This window comes from Chrysemys picta, chromosome 9, assembly GCF_011386835.1.
Source record: "Chrysemys picta bellii isolate R12L10 chromosome 9, ASM1138683v2, whole genome shotgun sequence".
Taxonomy (NCBI): domain Eukaryota; kingdom Metazoa; phylum Chordata; order Testudines; family Emydidae; genus Chrysemys; species Chrysemys picta.
In genome coordinates this window covers 71,333,515-71,351,631 of record NC_088799.1, presented here as the reverse complement: position 1 = coordinate 71,351,631, position 18,117 = coordinate 71,333,515, and the positions used below count along the sequence as shown (strand labels likewise).

The 18,117-nt window shown below is 39.7% G+C and overlaps 1 protein-coding gene across 7 annotated transcripts in view; it reads left to right on the top strand.

Moving 5' to 3' along the window:
• The window catches only part of PCDH11X (protocadherin 11 X-linked), a 1,048,566-nt gene that overhangs the window by 96,313 nt on the left and 934,136 nt on the right, over positions 1-18,117 (top strand). For all 7 annotated transcript variants that reach the window (XM_005288308.5, XM_065556488.1, XM_042853322.2 and 4 more), the window contains one exon: positions 2,594-3,177. In XM_005288308.5, the coding sequence (XP_005288365.2) occupies positions 2,638-3,177 (540 nt within the window). In that variant the 5' untranslated portion in view covers positions 2,594-2,637. The remainder of the gene's footprint in view (positions 1-2,593; positions 3,178-18,117) is intronic.

Genomic DNA, 18,117 nt, shown 5'->3' with positions numbered 1-18,117 from the left:
AATAAAAACGCACCTCATTTATTTCATGAAGTAATTTCTTCGTATTGCTGTGTGTGTGTGTGTTTCCTTTAACAGGATGTGAGGATTTTTGGTGGTAGCTTGTCATTAATATAGTACATACTCAGGTATAAAAATAGTACAATATCCATAGAAGTATATTTATATGGTATTATCAGAATCCAGTCATCAAATGCATATACTACAATACGGTTACTGTTATTGATCATTGAGAGCTGCTGCTAACTTTCTTAATTATATATTTAAAAGTGCATTAATATTCCCTAACAATGGATTTTTAGAGTAGCAGCCGTGTTAGTCTGTATCCGCAAAAAGAAGAACAGGAGTACTTGTGGCACCTTAGAGACTAACAAATTTATTAGAGCATAAGCTTTCGTGGACTACAGCCCACTTCTTCAGATGCATATGCGTCCGAAGAAGTGGGCTGTAGTCCACGAAAGCTTATGCTCTAATAAATTTGTTAGTCTCTAAGGTGCCACAAGTACTCCTGTTCTTCTTTTTAATGGATTTTTAAAATGTCTGCTTGTACCATACTGTTACTTCACTCCTGAATGCCTGTGTATTATTGCATTAAACCTTACACTGAATTATCAGAATGCTGCAGATAATATAGTGCCATGCAACATGAACTTAATATCCAATCATGCAAATCCTCACTCATTGAGTAGCCCCAAAGCAGTTAATAGGGAGTAATGTCTTCTTGGGTATGTAAAGATTTGCATGATTAGGTCCTTATTTTGTGATGTATCTTCCAAGTAAAGCATTTTGGGATGAAATGTATGGCATTAAATCATATAGAACAGAGGGCGAATAAAATTAGGAGAGCAAGGAAAGAAACATCTTTTTTTATATATATGAACATTAAGAAGAGATGCAGTTGAGTCGGTAAGGGGGATGTAGAGGACCAGATCGTTAGTTGTTGTAAATTGAAGTAGTTCCATTGACTTCACAAGTTAATTTTAAATTGATGCCAGCGGAGTGTCTGGCCCATAGGAAGGCTGTTCCAGATGTCAGAGGTCAGGAGCTGCAGAGAAGCAGACTCTTCTACCAACAGTGGTAAGATTGTGTACATTGATGTAGTGTCACATTATATTCCACAACTGGAGACCTCAACGTTTTATAATTTTCCTGAAATTTACTCTGCTGGAGGGATTCACCCATACTGAAACTAAAGATAATCACCTTTCTCCCTCCCCCACAAGTCTGGGGTTTTCAGGCATCTGTGTTTCTATATACAGCATACAGTTTGTATGCAGCTCAGAAAACAGGCAGAATGGTATTAAATGTTCTTTCCCTTCTCCCTGAAACACATACATATCCTGTTCTAGTATTGATGCCATGAACTAGGTTTCACTGAATGTCAGAGTATTTAAAGAGAAAGGAACATTGGCTGGTTGTTTAGACTCAAAATTGACCTGATTTAGAATTATTTTAATACAATGAAAAATGCCCTGTTGCTGATTTTCCAGCATAATAAAAGTAGCCACTTATCACAGGGTGAGATCAACCCCTAAAAAACATTGCTTAACCTACCAAAGAAAAAAATCACAACTCCCATTGAAGTCAATGGCAAGTGTCCAGAATGGACATTATCTGACAAGGTTCTCAGCATTTGTGGGACTGAACCCATTAGGAACTCATCTTGCTGGTCTGTAGTAGTTTAGTTCATGACAACTGGTCCTAGATTTGTGTCATAATAAGAGCTTTAAACATTTGAAGCAATGTTCAGTGAAGAGAAGCACCCAGGTAAGCACACGGACCATTGGTGTGATTTGATTATTGCTCTTTTGGGGCCTGATCCAAAGACTCCTGAAATGAGTGGCAGTGTTTTCATTGTCTTCAATACGTTTTGGATCAAGTCCTTCCTTGGTTCTGAAGTGGACTGATTGCTATGTGTTGTGCTAGTAGTTGGACTTTCCATCAGTTGTTGGCTGAAGTTCTTCAGACATCATTTTGATTAGTTTTCTTTGCTATATTAGACGATAGAACATTTTAATGCTTAGAGCTGTCATGTAGTTTTAGTTGTGCGAAATTCAGAGGTGGATTAAGAGCAGTACAGTTTGTATCCCAGCTCTGTGGTCTGCAGGTCCATATGCAGAAGTGAATTAGTCCACCCCAGCAGGTGGCAGACAGCTGACGCCTGCTTGCAAACCACCTGCTGGGGTGAGCTGAGATTGACTTGGGTTCCTCACTAGGGAACAAGATCAAGGAGTTGGGAGTGAGAGAAAGATGAGTACCAATGTGGCTGAGGGAGGTCTGGAAAGGAGGGTTTGTCTTTGGGAGCGGAGAGTGGGAAGAACACACTCTCATGGGGACCCTTATATTTTTGGAGGATCCATTCTTCACATTCTGAACTCAACATTTATGAAGTGGGAACAAAAAAAAGCAGATATAAGGGATTATCTGCTTTATTGCTGCTCGTTTTATGTAACAATGGTCACAGTAAAAGATAGCATTTCATTGACCTAGTTTTGCAACAATTCTCAAATCACTTGGCTTTTGCATTTCCACCATTTGGCTGGTGTACTGCTTTAGGGCTTTTTAATAATCTCTTCCTTTCTTTCCTCTTTTCCAGCTACTCTTGGTGTTCTTCAGGAGAACTCATTAGCCATTCTGGAGATGGACTTGCTGTCTGGAACCTACCTCTTGGCAGTCTTATTAGCCTGCATTGTATTTCAGTCCGGTGCCCAAGAGAAGAATTATACTGTGAGGGAAGAACTGCCGGAAAATGTCCTGATTGGCAATTTGCTCAAGGATCTGAACTTGACACTGGACCCAGATGTGCCCCTTACATCACCTCTTCAGTTCAAGCTTGTGTATAAGACTGGGGATGTGCCATTAGTCCGGGTGGAGGAAAACACTGGTGAGATATTCACTACTGCCAACCGCATAGACCGGGAGAAGTTGTGCTCTGGCATTTTTAGTGAGAACCGCTGCTTTTATGAGGTGGAGGTAGCAGTTTTGCCTGATGAAGTCTTCAGACTGGTCAAGATCAGATTCCTGATAGAGGATATCAATGACAATGCTCCCCTTTTTCCCTCAACAGTCATTAACATCTCCATCCCTGAGAACACAGCCATTAATTCCCGCTATTCTGTCCCTTCTGCCATCGATCCTGACATTGGAGTGAATGGCATTCAGCATTATGAACTTCTTAAGGTGGGTGTCTTTTATTCTTCCTTAGTACTGTGTGTTTTGATGTCACTACCAGTCCACAAACTTTGCTGGTCTTCACTAGATCACTGAAATGCAGAATTACCCTATATTGCCATCCTAGAGATGCACCATTTTTGCCCTAAAATGTTAAGCGTATGCCCCTATTTGATTACATTAAAGCACATCATGTTATCACTTTGTGAAGATCTGTGTATGTATGTATGTGTTCACAGTATTACGTGATAAATAACATGATGTGCATGTATGTCTGTGTTAAGTGTCCACCAACCTGTATATGATTTTTATACAACTGGCCAAAAGTCTTCTCAGACCACTAAGGCATTTGCTCACCAATCACAGTATGACAGGCATGTTTATAACAGCTTGCGATGGACTAAATTTTTCTTACTGCTTGCAAATTAGATTTGAGCAGTGGAAAATCAGCCCAGGGGAACTTTTTTCCTTTATAAAAGACATAATGAAGGTTCATTGACTCTCTGTTATATTAGTGTAAAGCTTGAATAACTCATTTGCTGTCAATGGAGTTACTCCAGATTTACTTTTGTGCATCTGAGATCAGAATTTGACCCATAAATGCATCAAGAAAACTTTCAAGATTATTGGTTGGATCTTCGGCTGGTGGCAATGGAGCTATAATGATTTACATCAGTTAAAGATCTGGCCCAGTAAACAGAAGGTGTACTATAGAGGTTTCCAACTCATAGCAATTTTATTTGTCAAGAAGGAAGGTATTTCTTTCTTTCTTTCTTTCTTTTTTTTTTTTTGGTCATATATACACACACATTTTGTAAACAGTCCACATTCTAACATGTGCTTAGTGCATATGATCAGCAGCCCTAGCAGTGAGGCATTTGAAAGAACAAAATAGACTTGTAAAATGGACATAAAAGGACTGATATAGATGAATACTTCCAAAGAAGGAAAGACTAGTCCCTCCACTGAACTGACTTGATCAGATTGTTTCTCTAATGATTAGGTAGGCCTGTGAGGGAGGGGTAGGAGGGGAGTTAAGTTATTCTCAAAGGCCATCCTAACAATGCCAATTTGCTTGTAACAAGCAGGGCATTTGACATTACACATCAGAAAGTACTGGAAAATACCAGCTTTTCTCTCCTCTGGCAATGAGAGGGGATGGGCTGAAATGCAGACAGATGTGGAATAGGGAATAAAAGAATAAAATGTAAGTGTGTGGAAATAGATGAGGAAGATTTATGGTCACTGCAAGGAGACAATTGCAGACAGATAATTGTTTGACATAAAGTTATGTGGCTCTCAAGTGAAGGTTTCTCTGTATATGGGTGTCCTTAACTGGAGAGTTCAAAACAAAAACTAGTTAAATCCTAAAACCTATTGGAATAGCATATGAGAGGCTGAAAATGTTCCCTCTCCCTGAAGGATTTGGGCATATCTCTGCACAGTTCACTAGACAGTCTCTCTCCACAGCAAGCATCCTGATTTACTGGCCGCCTCCTGCAAGAATGCATAATGGATGCAGGCTATTGCATCATTTGGCTGGCTAGATATCTAACAAACACTGAGACTGGTACTTGCCAGCAATTTAATAAAAATAAAATACTGCTTAATTTTAGTTTTTTTTTTAAGTAGCTTACTGCCTGAATTACTTGTGGAGGAGTGGATACTAGCTAATGACAAAGGGAGGAAATTATCACTTGTCTTTATGGAAAGCTGTTAAAAAGCAGCAGCATTCCTTTTAAATTTCTCACACACTTAGGATCTGTGATGCACAGGCAACAAAGGGGCACTTCTGTGGTCTTGTGGACGTACACTGTGTAGGTCCTAACTGCTCATTAAAAATAATGGGAAGGCTTCACAAAGCGTAGCCTTGGGCATGCAGAAGCACATGGCATTGGAGGTGTTAATAGAGTAATCTTTTGACTTTAAAAAGTCATCACAAGTCTGGCATATTTTGGGAGGAAAGTGTTATTGTGATTCATTTGTGATCTTCATTTGTTGACTTTGGTTTTAGGTAGATTTACAGTAAATAGGTAATGGAAAATGATTTATTTAAAATGATCCTCAATGTTGCAGCGCTGGGTGGAAATCTAATTCATCTTAACATTTTTTCTGCAGAAAATGAAGCCGAATGAGTTGAGGCTGGCTAAAGGGGAACAAGAAGGGCTTTTACAACTGTGTCATGGGGAAAAAAAGAAATACTGGAGTGGTAGTAGACCCAATAATAAATGAGGAGGGAATGACATTAATGGTGACTCTAAAATGGCTGAGCTACTGAATTGCCTTTGTTATAAAAACCTAGCCTTTAGCAAGAAAAATAAAACAGAGGCTTTGAAGAATTCAGAAAGAATGAAAACCTTGTTAATAAAGGGAAACCAATGTGAATATTAGTATCTGTAGAAATCAGCCAGTACAGTTACTATGCATTGCAAAGTTCTTAAGAGAATTAACTAACAAACTTACTGGACAACTTGCAGTTTTTTTAAAAAGAGTAATGAAAGTACAATTTCAATGTGAGCATCCACATCAGAACACCCCACATTGTTCCTTGGTCCCAGCCAAGAAACAATGTGGAGCAAATGTGGTATCTGTTTTTAAAAAAGAAAAAGAGCAGTTCTACCACATAGTGTTCAGTGGACCAAATTCTCCTCCCAACTACACCATACTACCTTCTTTATAACAGTGGAGATGCCTGTTATGTTTGAGAAATTGAGATCAGAATTATGCCTAGTAAATTGAACCTTTAAACCTAGTTAAATAATGGAACTATTCTTAAGAGGAGAAAATAGTCTATCAGTATCAAGATAACAGAACCATGAGCAAAAAGCAACATGCCTTTTATGGTATAAAGAATACATTTTAGGTAGGCTTGGTCTAGCAGTTCCATAATCAATGTCAGCTCACACTGACTTTAGTGAGACTTTTGCCTGAATAAGGGCTGTGAAATCAGACCTGCAAATGTTTATTTTAATCCTACTGAAATGGGAATAATTGGACATGTTCTCTGTTGCCCTTGGGCCCCTTTATACTGCACCAGTAGTGGAAAGGGCTCAGAATGCATCCACATTCTGGTGAATATCACTGGCATCAGGAGGGGGGATCCCTGGGCTGGGGTGGTTCTATAACACCCCTTCCCTCTGTACCACGAATGCAGCATTTAACACAGAAGATGTCCCAGAGTCTGAGGTCAGGTTGCAGCCAGGACATCGTTGCTCTTGCTATACTCTCTTGTTGTTCTCAGCTGATCACAGCTCTTACGGAGTATGGGCAGTCTGAACACAAGTTAGAGTAGCTTTGAGGCTGCTTTTAATTGAGGTGGGTGGAGAGTTGCAGGGAATCCCTCAAATAGAAAGGTTGGGAGTTTGGTACACGCGGAGCATGTGGCGGGTATGGGGAGATGGAGAGCCCCTGGTGTGTGCAATGGACTCAGCCTGCAGAAGCAACAAAGTGACTGTGTAGTAAATATACTGCAACAAAGTGGATATGTTGTTCTAGATTTAAACACAACAACATATTTGCAACATCCACAAGCTGTACAATACTTCCAGGGCATTATCTGCTTCTAGCCCTTTACTGACATTTCACTTTTTAATAATTTTAGCTAAGCCTTACTTGCTGCCTGCTTGAGGGCAGAGTTTATTTGTGATACGTGGAGAAGATTATTTCTACATATTTATCTATGAACCAACATAAATCTCACACTCAGAATTCATCTGAATTGCTTAAGGTCCTTAATAGCCAGGTCTTCAAGCAGTCTTAATTCTGGTTGGAAATATGACGACTTTCAGATGATTTTTCAGCAGTACCTGCTTTCCTCAATATTTATACAGTTAAAGGCATTCAATATATGTGATTGCCTTTAATATACAATAATGATAGCGTTACGCCTCTCCAGATGAGTTAAAAACAGTCAAAATTGTTGCATTCTAATTCATTAGAATATTGCAAAATACATTATTAATCAGTTACAAAGTCATTTTAATATAAGACCATGCTCAGTGCATTTTTGGTAAAACAAAACAAATCATTATTTGAATCTATTGCCTATTATTAAAAATCTATGTAGTTAGCACCTTGATAACTAATTATCTAATGTTAAATAGGAATCGTTTTTCCAGGTAAGTATATTTGACCCAGTTCCTGCAGTGAGCTCCACACAAGCACAGGAATATGCTCCAATGGAACTCGTTGCAAGATTGAGGCCATTACTTGTACTCTCCTAATGCAGGATTTAATTTGTCTAGTGTTGTGCACAGAAATTTTATAGAGATTTCCTTTCAGAAAGCTTATACTGACCATCTGAGGCTAGCATCCAACCCTCCTTTCCTGCCCATTTTTTCTAGGTTTCTAGGATGTGCCTCAGTAGGCAAGAACTTCCAATAAGTAGCTAAGTGATTCATTGTAAAACACATTCAAACTTTATAACTGACTCTCTGCTTCAACTGTACAGTGTTTGAAGTGTCTGAACTCTAACAGGCAGGCAGTTCCATCTATTCTGTGTGTTACTTCCTGTGGTGCTTGCTTAGAGAAGGCTGTAGGGAGGACAGATGGGAGAAGTGCTGGCTGAGTTTCAGAAAAAGACTATGTTTTTACATTTGCATAAAGGACCAGAATCTAGCAGAACAAATGGCATCTAGATAGACTTAAATAAATCACACACACTGTTATCCTGCCTAAGAGACTGTTTGCAGGTTGTAAAAAATTTTCGCCTATCCTGTAAGTGCAGTAGCAATTGCAATTGATCAGGCACTGCAAGAATACATTACTAATTGCTTCAGATGGGTTTTCAATAGGTTGCACTATTTTAGATTATATCACTTTAGCAGCACATAATAAGTTAGGTTCTCTTTTTTTCTAAGAACATTCGAAGAAAATATGCAGTTATGCAAGTCATTTGCTGCTGGTATCCAAAGGAATTTGCTATTCTCATTTAGTCATAGACACAGCACTTTCATAGATTTACAGATTTCAAGGCCAGAAGGGACCATTGTAATCATCTAGCTGACCTCCTGTATAACACAGGCCATAGAGTTTTTCCAAAATAATTCCTAGATCAGATCTTTTAGAAGAAACATCCCATTTTGTTTTACAAATTGTTAGTGATGGAGAATCTGCCATGGCCTTTGGTTAATTACTATCACTGTTAAAAAAAGTACACCTTATTTACAGTCTGAATTTGTCTAGCTTCAGCTTCGAGCCATTGAATCATGTTCTACCTTTCTCTGCTAGATTGAAGAGCCCATTATGAAATATTTGTTCCCCATGTAGATGCTTAGACTTTAATCAAGTCACCTCTTAAACTTCTCTTTGTGAAGCTACATAAATTGAGCCCGTTGAGTCTATCGCTATAAGGCATGTTTTCTAATCCTTTAATTGTTCTCATGACTCTTCTCTGAATTCTCTCCAATTTAACAACTTCATTCTTGAGTTGTGGACACCAGGTAAAATAGCCTCTCTACTTCGACTCAAGATTGCCCTGTTTATGCATCCCAGGATTGCATTAGCTCTTTTGGCCACAGCATCACAGAGGGAGCTCATATGCAGCTGATTATCTCCCTCCCAAAAAATCTTTTTTCAGAGTCCCACATCCTGTAAGTATGGCCTGTGTTCTTTGTTCATAGATAATATATTTACATTTAGCTGTATTAAAATGCATATTGTTTGCTTGTGCCTAGTTTACTAAACAATCCAGGTTGCTCTGTATCAGTGACCTGTCCTCTTCTTTGTCACTCCCCCAATTTTTGTGCAAACTTTATAAGTGATGATTTTATATTTTCTTCCAAGTCAACGATACAAATGTTAAATAGTGTGGGGCCAAGAACTGATCCCTGTGGGACCCTACTGGAAACATACCTGATCAATGACAATTTCCCATTTACAGTTACATTTTAAGACCTATCAGTTGGCCAAATTTTTAATTCATTTAATATACGCCATGTTAATTTTATATCATTCTAGTTTTTTATCAAAATGTCATACAGTAACAAAGACTTCTCTAAGGTATTTGCTAAGTATATTATATCAACACTACCTCTTTTATCAGTGAAGCTTGTAATCTCATAAAAAATATATCTGGTTAGTTTCACAGGATCTATTTTCCACAAACCCATGTTGATTTGCATAAATTATATTACCCTTTTAAATTTTTTTATTAATTGAGTCCTGTATCAGCTGCTCCATTATCTTGCCCGGGTTTGTTGTCAGGCTGAAAGGCCTATAGTTATCCGGGTCATCTCATTTATCCTTTCAAATAATTGACATAACATTCATTTTATTTGTCTACTGGAATTTCCCCAGTGTCCAAGACTTACTGAAAATCAACATTAACTGTCCAGTGAGCTCCTCAGTTATCTGGACTGTTGACTTTAAAATGTCCAACTTTAATAGCTTCTCTTTAACATCCTTCAGAGATACTCATGGAATGAAAAGAATATCATCATCATCACCATATATGAGATTATGGTATATCGTCTGATTTTTTCCCAGATGCAGAACAGAAATCTTTATTGAACACATCTGCCTTTTCTGCATTATTAATTATTATTATTGATAATTCTACCATTTCCATCTAATAATAAACCAATACCATTGGTAGGATTATTTTTGTTCCTAATATGTTTAAAACACTCCTTCTTATAGGCCTTAACTTTACCGACCACAGGTTTCTCCTTATAGCCCTTTGCTTCCCTTATAAACTTTCTACAACTCATAACTTCTGATTTATATTCATAACATCAACTTCCCCAGTCTTCCATTTTTATAGATTATTTTTAAATGATTTTTATAGCTGCCTTCTCTTTCCCTTTAACCAGATCTTTTTTTTTTAGTTAGCACAGCCTTGTTCCTTCACTGTGTCTTTTTGAGCATCTAATAAGGTGTTCTTAAATGATACCGTATTATCATTCACATTTTTCCTATTAAATTCTTCTTCCCCAGATGGTTTGGCTCAGTTGTTTTCAGCTTTGTGGAACTGGCCCTATTAAAGCACCGATTACATATATTACTAGTCCGGATTTATTTGCTTGCACATTATAAATGTGATCACGTCATGGTCTCTTGTACCTAAGCTATCATCAGTTTTTAGTTCTGTGGTCAGTTCCTCTATATCTGTCAGGACAAGATCTAATAAAGATCTCCCCCATGTTGGCTTCAATTCTTTCTGTGTTACAAAATTGTCATTTATAATGTTTAGAAATTCAAAGGATGTTTAGTACTGGCAGCATGAGACCTCCAACATATGTAATTCAATTGAGGTTCCCCCATGATCACACAGTTTTTTTCCCCTACATGTTGCAGATAGGTGCATAAGGAGCAGGATATCCTGTTCCACAGTGTGATTTGGTGTTCTGTAGCAGATCCAACTAATACCCCAACTTGTGTTTTATCTGTTAGGACATTGATCAGTAAGCATTCCAGAACATTTTCTTCTGAATTATCAGTGACTCAGAAACAGGTAATGCCATTTTGTCCCCTCTCCTTTCGCCCACTTGCTCCCTCTTAAATAGATTATAACCATTGATGTTAGTATTCCAGTAGAATGACCATGTCCCTGCCCTTAGGTTCTTACGGTCTAATTTTACATCTATGATAATAGTGCAAATGCTAGAATTTGTGCAAACATAGACTCTACAGAGGGTAGTATAGGAAAGTTTTGCAAAAGAGCTGGGCTTTGTCAGTGAATTTAGTGGAGGAGAGTAAGAAGCTGCTACAAACATAGACATAAAAGGCTGCACAAAGCTGAGAGGAGGAGGAGGAGGAGACAAAGGGTATGTCTACACTGCAATGGGAGATGTGACAGCATCTCATGCAAATATATTCACGCTAGCTTTAATGTAGCTAATGCAGCTAAAAGTAGCAGTGAAGATATAGTGGCATGGATCCCAGCACAGGCTAGGAATGTACATATCCATGGGTTTGGGTGGGTTTGTACAGCTCAAGGGAGGGGTGCTGGAACAAGTTTTTATAGTGGGGGTGCTGAGAGCTATTGAACCAAACTATAAATCCTTTTTATAATGGAAACTACTTCAAACAAGGGGTTCCAGCATCACCCCTAGCACTCCTAGCACCTAAGGCTCATGCTGAAGCCTGTGTTGTTGCACCGTCACTGCTGTTTTTAGCAGCAAGACTAAAGCTAGAATGGGAACGGCTACCTGAGCTGCAGTCACAGTTGCAGTGTAGACATATTTAAAGTGATCATTTGAGGGGAGGATGCAAAAGCTCAGAGAGAAGGCAGTTGTGTTAAATATGAGGTCAGAGATCTAAGATACATTCGGAGACTTGGGCAACGCCATGACAATTAGGAGGTAGAGCTCAAACAAGATGGGGAAAGAAAGAGGAAGCAAGGGAAGGAATCAAAGATGAGGGTGATATAGTCAGAGCAACCAGAGAGCAAAATTTATTGTGAAGTGTTAACAAGCTGTGATTGCTGCTTAAATGTGAGTCCTCAGATATTACACATTGCTGTGATCTGAAAGAGACAGTACTTATAATTTCTACTTATGCTTTCAGTTAAAACAAAAAAATCCCAGAAAATCCCTTTTCAGCACTTTGTATAAACCAGGCTAAAATATGGTTGGTTATGCTGAATATTAAGCTCAGTTTCTTCAGACCAAGATTTCTGACCTGGAAAAAAGGCAACCCAGCATTCTGATGACATGTCATTACACTGTCAGCATAGGATGTGTGTTTCAGGGCATGCTGAAAAGCTGCACGGTAACTTCTTCATGTGGATGTTGTGGGGGCAAACTTAAAGGTCCCAAGTTCTCATTAAAGTAGTCAAACTCGGGATCTTGAAGTTTGCACCTGCAGCATCTACATGAGGGAGTTATTGTGCAGCACTTCAGTGCACACTGGTATTCACTCCCCCTTAACCTGAACTTTAGGGGCAGTATAGATGTGCCCAGAAGATAGTGGTGCTTGTGACATACCAGGGTACAATCCAGACTAATGAGTAGCTGTGTCACCCTTGCTATGTAACCTGGGGTGCCCTTTACAATGCCTTGCTGCTCACAAACAGCCTCCAGCTTCTAAGTTGCTTCCAGCTATCTGTGTGTGTGTGCTGCAGCCAGCCAGCCACACCATGCCTCTTACCAGCCTTAAAAAGTACATAGGGAGCCCCAACAAACTTCCAGTACTCAGATTTTCCCCCAGTAATGTATGTCCCAGCACTCTCCTGGACAGTACGGCTATACTGTATTAAATCTGTTATTCCTTTAAGGGAGTAATATGCACACAACTTCTTGCCCCAATTGGATTTACCCAGACACTTCAACTTGAACACATTGGATTAGATAAAACAATAAAACTAGTTTATTAATTACAAAGAGAGATTTTAAGTGATGAGGCATAAAAATCAGAAATGATTACAATAAAAATAAAAATAAAATGCTTACTACAGCCTAACTTAACAAATTGCATCAGATTCAAGCAAAGTTTTTCACCATGTGATTTCAGCAGTTTTACTGACCAAACTGTGTAGTCAGAACCCCTCCCCTAGAGTCCACTAACTGCTTCCTTCGTCTCTTCAAGTGTAGTGAACGTTATGATCAGGGACGGTGAGGTTCCTACGGTGTTTTTCCCTCCTTTTATATTTTATATAGTTTCAGTCCCCCTCTTGACAAACATTTTTAGCTGGGCACTAGGAGACAGAGAGTCTATGTGGAAGGATATTCCTTGCTAGTTTTTTCACGTTTGAACTTCCTTTGTCTTCCTTTCCTGCTTGATGACTCTGTTTACTGCTTACATGCAAATTAAGCAGAGCAATGTTCCTTTGTTTAGGACAGACCTGTTTGCCAACTTCTGTCTGGGCAGGGCTGTGGGGTTTGGAACACATGTTAATAACACCATACAGGGGAATCTTATAACTTCACATACAGTGTTGCCACACTTTTTATCAGGATGATATTGACCAGGAAATTACGAGTTTTCATATGATACCTTACAAGGCATACTTTGTACAAAGATTATTACAATAGCGTGTGGGGTGTGTGTCAAGGCTGCTTCCCCACTTTGAACTTTAGGGTACAAATGTGGGGGCCTGCATGAAGACTTCTAAGCTTAACTACCAGCTTAGATCTGGTCCGCTGCCACCATTCCCAAATGGATTCCCTTCCCTGGGAAGCCTTGAGAAACTCTTCACCAATTCCCTGGTGAATACAGATCCAAACCCCTTGGATCTTAAAACAAGGAGAAATTAACCATTCCCCTCCTTCCTCCCACCAACTCCTGATGGATCAAGATCCAAACCCCTTGGATCTTAAAACAAGGAGAAATTAACCATCCCCCCCCCCCTTCCTTTCACCAACTCCTGGTGAATACAGATCCAACCCCCTTGGATCTAAAAACAAGGAAAAATCAATCAGGTTCTTAAAAAGAAGGCTTTTAATTAAAAAAAAAGGTAAAAATCATCTCTGTAAAATCAGGATGGAAAATAACTTTACAGGGTAATCAAACTTAAAGAGCTCAGAGGACCTCCCTCTAGCCTCAGGTTCAAAGTATAACAAACAAAGATAAACACTCTAGTAAAAGGTACATTTACAAGTTGAGAAAACAAAGAGAAACTAACACGCCTTGCCTGGCTATTTACTTACAAGTTTGAAATAGGAGAGACTTGTTTAGAAAGATGTGGAGAACCTGGATTGATGTCTGGTCCCTCTCAGTCCCAAGAGCGAACAACTTCCCAAACAAAGAGCACAAACACAAGCTTTCCCTCCCCCCCCCCCCCCCCGCAAGATTTGAAAGTATCTTGTCCCCTTATTGGTCCTTTGGGTCAGATGCCAGCCAGGTTACCTGAGCTTCTTAACCCTTTACAGGTAAAAGGATTTTGGAGTCTCTGGCCAGGAGGGATGTTATAGTACTGTACACAGGACAGCTGTTACCCTTCCCTTTATAGTTATGACAGTGTGAATACAGGTGTATATTCTGTTACTGTGCTTTGAAACTGGATTAACTGGGTGTGGGGGTTGGGGCCCAGATGCTGCTTTCGCTGAGGCTGGAACCCACCCACTTCACTTTATAGTGAAGACACTGGCTAAAACAACAAGGAATCTGGTGGCACCTTAAAGACTAACAGATTTATTTGGGCATAAGCTTTCGTGAGTAAAAACCTCACTTCTTCGGATGCAGTGAGGTTTTTACTCACGAAAGCTTATGCCCAAATAAATCTGTTAGTCTTTAAGGTGCCACCAAACTCCTTGTTGTTTTTGTCAATACAGACTAACACGGCTACCCCCTGATACTTGACACTGGCTAAGTCACTTGAGTGCTGTTAGTCCTCCAATGCCACAGTTTCCTCTGTGTGTCTGGAAGGACAGACAGATTCTCCCACACTTCATTAGAAAAGAATCATAGAGCATCTCACTTTCTGCAGCACAAAGAACCATGGGATATACTCCCAGAAATCACACACCATAGGTGAGTGCAGCACCACTGAGGACACAGGTATGGCTTTGCAATATGGCTGCTCACACTTGGTCTAGGCTAACCTGGATACTCAGACCAGGTGCCAATCACTAGGGTTAGCTCTGCAGTTAGGATGTACCATATTTGTCTGCCTTCTCTGAAGATATTTAGGAATATTATTCTTGATAAAAATGCTAAGGTAAGGAGGCAGCCTGATACCACCTGACTGGTCCTTGGGTTTGGAAATGAGTATTTTTTGTTAATTTGTTCTTTTTCCTTTAATACCAATCCCAGTAGTGGTATGCAGGAGTTCTCTAGGGTTGTTTTGCAGAGTAATTTGTAATTAGGGGTTCTGAAGACAAACTGAATACATATTCTTGCTTATTATCTGCTTGTCATAGGCTCGGGCCATCACTTCTGAGACCACGTCATTACATATCTCTCTTCAGTTTCAGTTTAATGATTCTTTCCACAGTTCATAGGGAATTGGCTGGGTTGTGAAGTTAATAAATCACTTGCTCTAGGGAGCGCCCCTGAAACCTAACTGAAGTTCCAACATAAAATGAGGTTGCATCGCTCACTTCTTTCCGGGGAGAGGTCTGCAAAATATGACAACCACAGTCACGTGCTCTGAAGAAACTTGAATAATGGGATTTCCTAGTAGAGTTTGGACTCGATATTTTGGTGTCGTCATGACCCACAACTCCTGAGAGGTCTGGCTGCTCACATAACATCTGTGCTCAAGTCCCTGTTCTGCTCCCCACTCACTTCTGGATGCATTGTGCAGCATTGGTGATAAGGCCCTGGTTAGGCTGGAAAACCAGCTATTTGAGAGATCATTTCTCACCACATACCATATCAAAAGAGATGAAAGTGGCTGGCAAGCTTTTGCTCTTTGTTCTTTGAGGGAATACCACATAGTGAGTATTAGAGCTTGCTGAGCTTGGAGTTCCCACCTAGGAATGCAGTCCTCTGAGCTGCTTGTTATCCTTGGGGATGATGGTAAAGCCTGTTTACTTTGTCTGTCATTTGTCTGACTGTTTTTTGCTTTGTTTAATCAAGTAGCTTATGCAGTGTGTATGTGTGGTTTCTACAACTGAGGCACCTACAGATAGCAATAGGTGCTGTAATAAATAGTAAAATAAAAATAATACTGGAAATGGTTCTCCTGTGGTCCACAAGCATTAGCTGTCACAGGTGGACATCTCTCATGCTGATTGAGGCAGCAGGAGTCGTACTAAGTTTCATCAGCTGGAAATTGCTCTTATGTACAAGTTTGACCACGTACCTAAGGTCACGTGAATCCTTGGCACAGGTGTTCTCTAGATTGACAATTCAAGAGTTTCTTTAGTGAACTAGCAAGGAGAGCTTTATAGGAAGTGTGGTGCATCTGGGTCAATTAAGAGGTGAAATAAAGGAACAATGGAAGAAAAGATTGCTTGGTAAGCCTGTAATGGGAATTTTATATGTTAAGTATTATATTCCTCTCTGGAAAGTCTCATGGGCTGGAGATTTACCCTAACTAGCGTTATTGAAGAAATCCAGATTCAGATCACTTAAGAAATTAAATTTTCTCATGATGGATTGTATATTAATCTATTTTAAAAGAAAAGCCTCCCCTTCCACAGGTAAAGGTATCCGCCCTGATTCTGAGCTACTGTGCAGCTTAGGGGAACGGCACCCAGGGTGGCCCCTCAGATTCTCTGGCTGGCTCAGGACCAATGTAAGCTAGATTAGACCAGGGCAACGCAAGAGGCTGTGATGAGAATAGCTGGAGTGCAGCAAAACTCAAGACATCTTCTCTCCTGTGATTATGAGGAGTCATTATGCCAGCTGTAGTCTACTCTAGGGGATACCAGATAGCCAGTTCAGCTGACTTTACTTCCCCTTTATACCAGTGGAAGAGGGGTGATGGGGCCTGAGCAGAAGCCAGAATCAGGACCATGACATCTAAACAATGCTTCATGACAGATTGGTGCATTTAATCAGTATTTGTTCCTTTAATTTAATTAAAGATGCGTTTCCCAAAGGAATCCCTCCTAGGCTCAATATACTCATGTAAAGGAGTGCCAGCTTGTGATATCCATTCCCCACAATGATTATAATAGTATTTTCTTTTGAAATATCTGCATTATAGAGTTATAGTAGCATTTCTTACTTCATATCATTTTCTATTTTAAAGAGAAATTGTTGGAGCTGTTTGAGAGCTATCTCTGAGCAGGTATTTATTCCCATGCTAGGGGGCCGTGCAGCGTAGGTATGTCGCCATAAGTGTGGACACAGCCTAAGGCAGGGATAGGCAACCTATGGCACGCGTGCCGCCTTTGGCACGCGAGCTGATTTTCAGCGGCACTCACATTGCCCGGGTCCTGCTCACCGCTCTGGGGGGTTCTGCATTTTAATTTAATTTTAAATGAAGCTTCTTAAGCATTTTAAAAACCTTATTTACTTTACATACAACACTAGTTTAGTTATATATTATAGACTTATAGAAAGAGACCTTCTAAAAACGTTAAAATGTATTACTGGCACGCAAAACCTTAAATCAGAGTGAATAAATGAAGACTCGGCACACCACTTCTGAAAGGCTGCCGACCCCTGGCCTAAGGAATTACGTTTTTAAGTCTGATGCCAGGATTATAGAGTGAGGCTGGATTTGTAGTTAAATCTAACTTAACTGTATGTGAGTTATGAAATCACTCTTTACGAGCAGAGCTAGCAGCTCTGATTCAAATTGATTGGGCAATGGAAAATAACAACAATGGAGAGAAAGCAGAGGGGGACATACAAAATTAATTTTTATGGCCTAAAGGAGGCTATCTTTTTTCACCTTATGCCATCGCTGCTCAGAGCCATACACTGTTGCGAATATTGAGCGAGAGATGAAAGGAGAATGGCTAATGTCTCTGCAAAAAGAGCCCACGATGACACACACCAAGCTAATGGAGTAACTTTATTCCAACTGGAAAATAAATTGAATTTTCTCTACAGAGCTGTATGTCAGGTCTGATACTATATCCCAAAAACCTGCTGCTTTAATCTGCAGTTTGTGCCTGTTTTCCCTCTTCTCATTTCTTGAAAAAGGAGGTAGAGCAGTGACCCTCACTTATGTTCTCAAACCAGGCTTGAAGGAGAAGAAGTGCTGCAGCTAATCTGACTACATTGAAATTCATATGGACGAGCTCTTTTACACTGGTGCCAGCAGCATGAGGAAGGACAATGAAGTGGTATACTGGCCCTTTAAGTAGGTCACAGAAAGCCTGGGGTTGTTGTTATCAGCGTCCACCTTCTGTGAAAGAACTGTCAACACTGAGCTCATTCCATTTGTAAACAGGCCTTTATTAATATTGTCATGTCTTATTGAAAATTACAGAGTTTGACACTAATAGGATTAGGTAACTTCTGACTTAATTACTCCAGTGTTATCAAAGGCCCCTGGTAAATATACAGTAACCTACTAATACCTAAGTATTATGCACCTTCTGAATCTGTTATTAACAATCCTCCTGGGCCCATAGTGTAGAGGATGGATAACTGTATTGTAGAAGA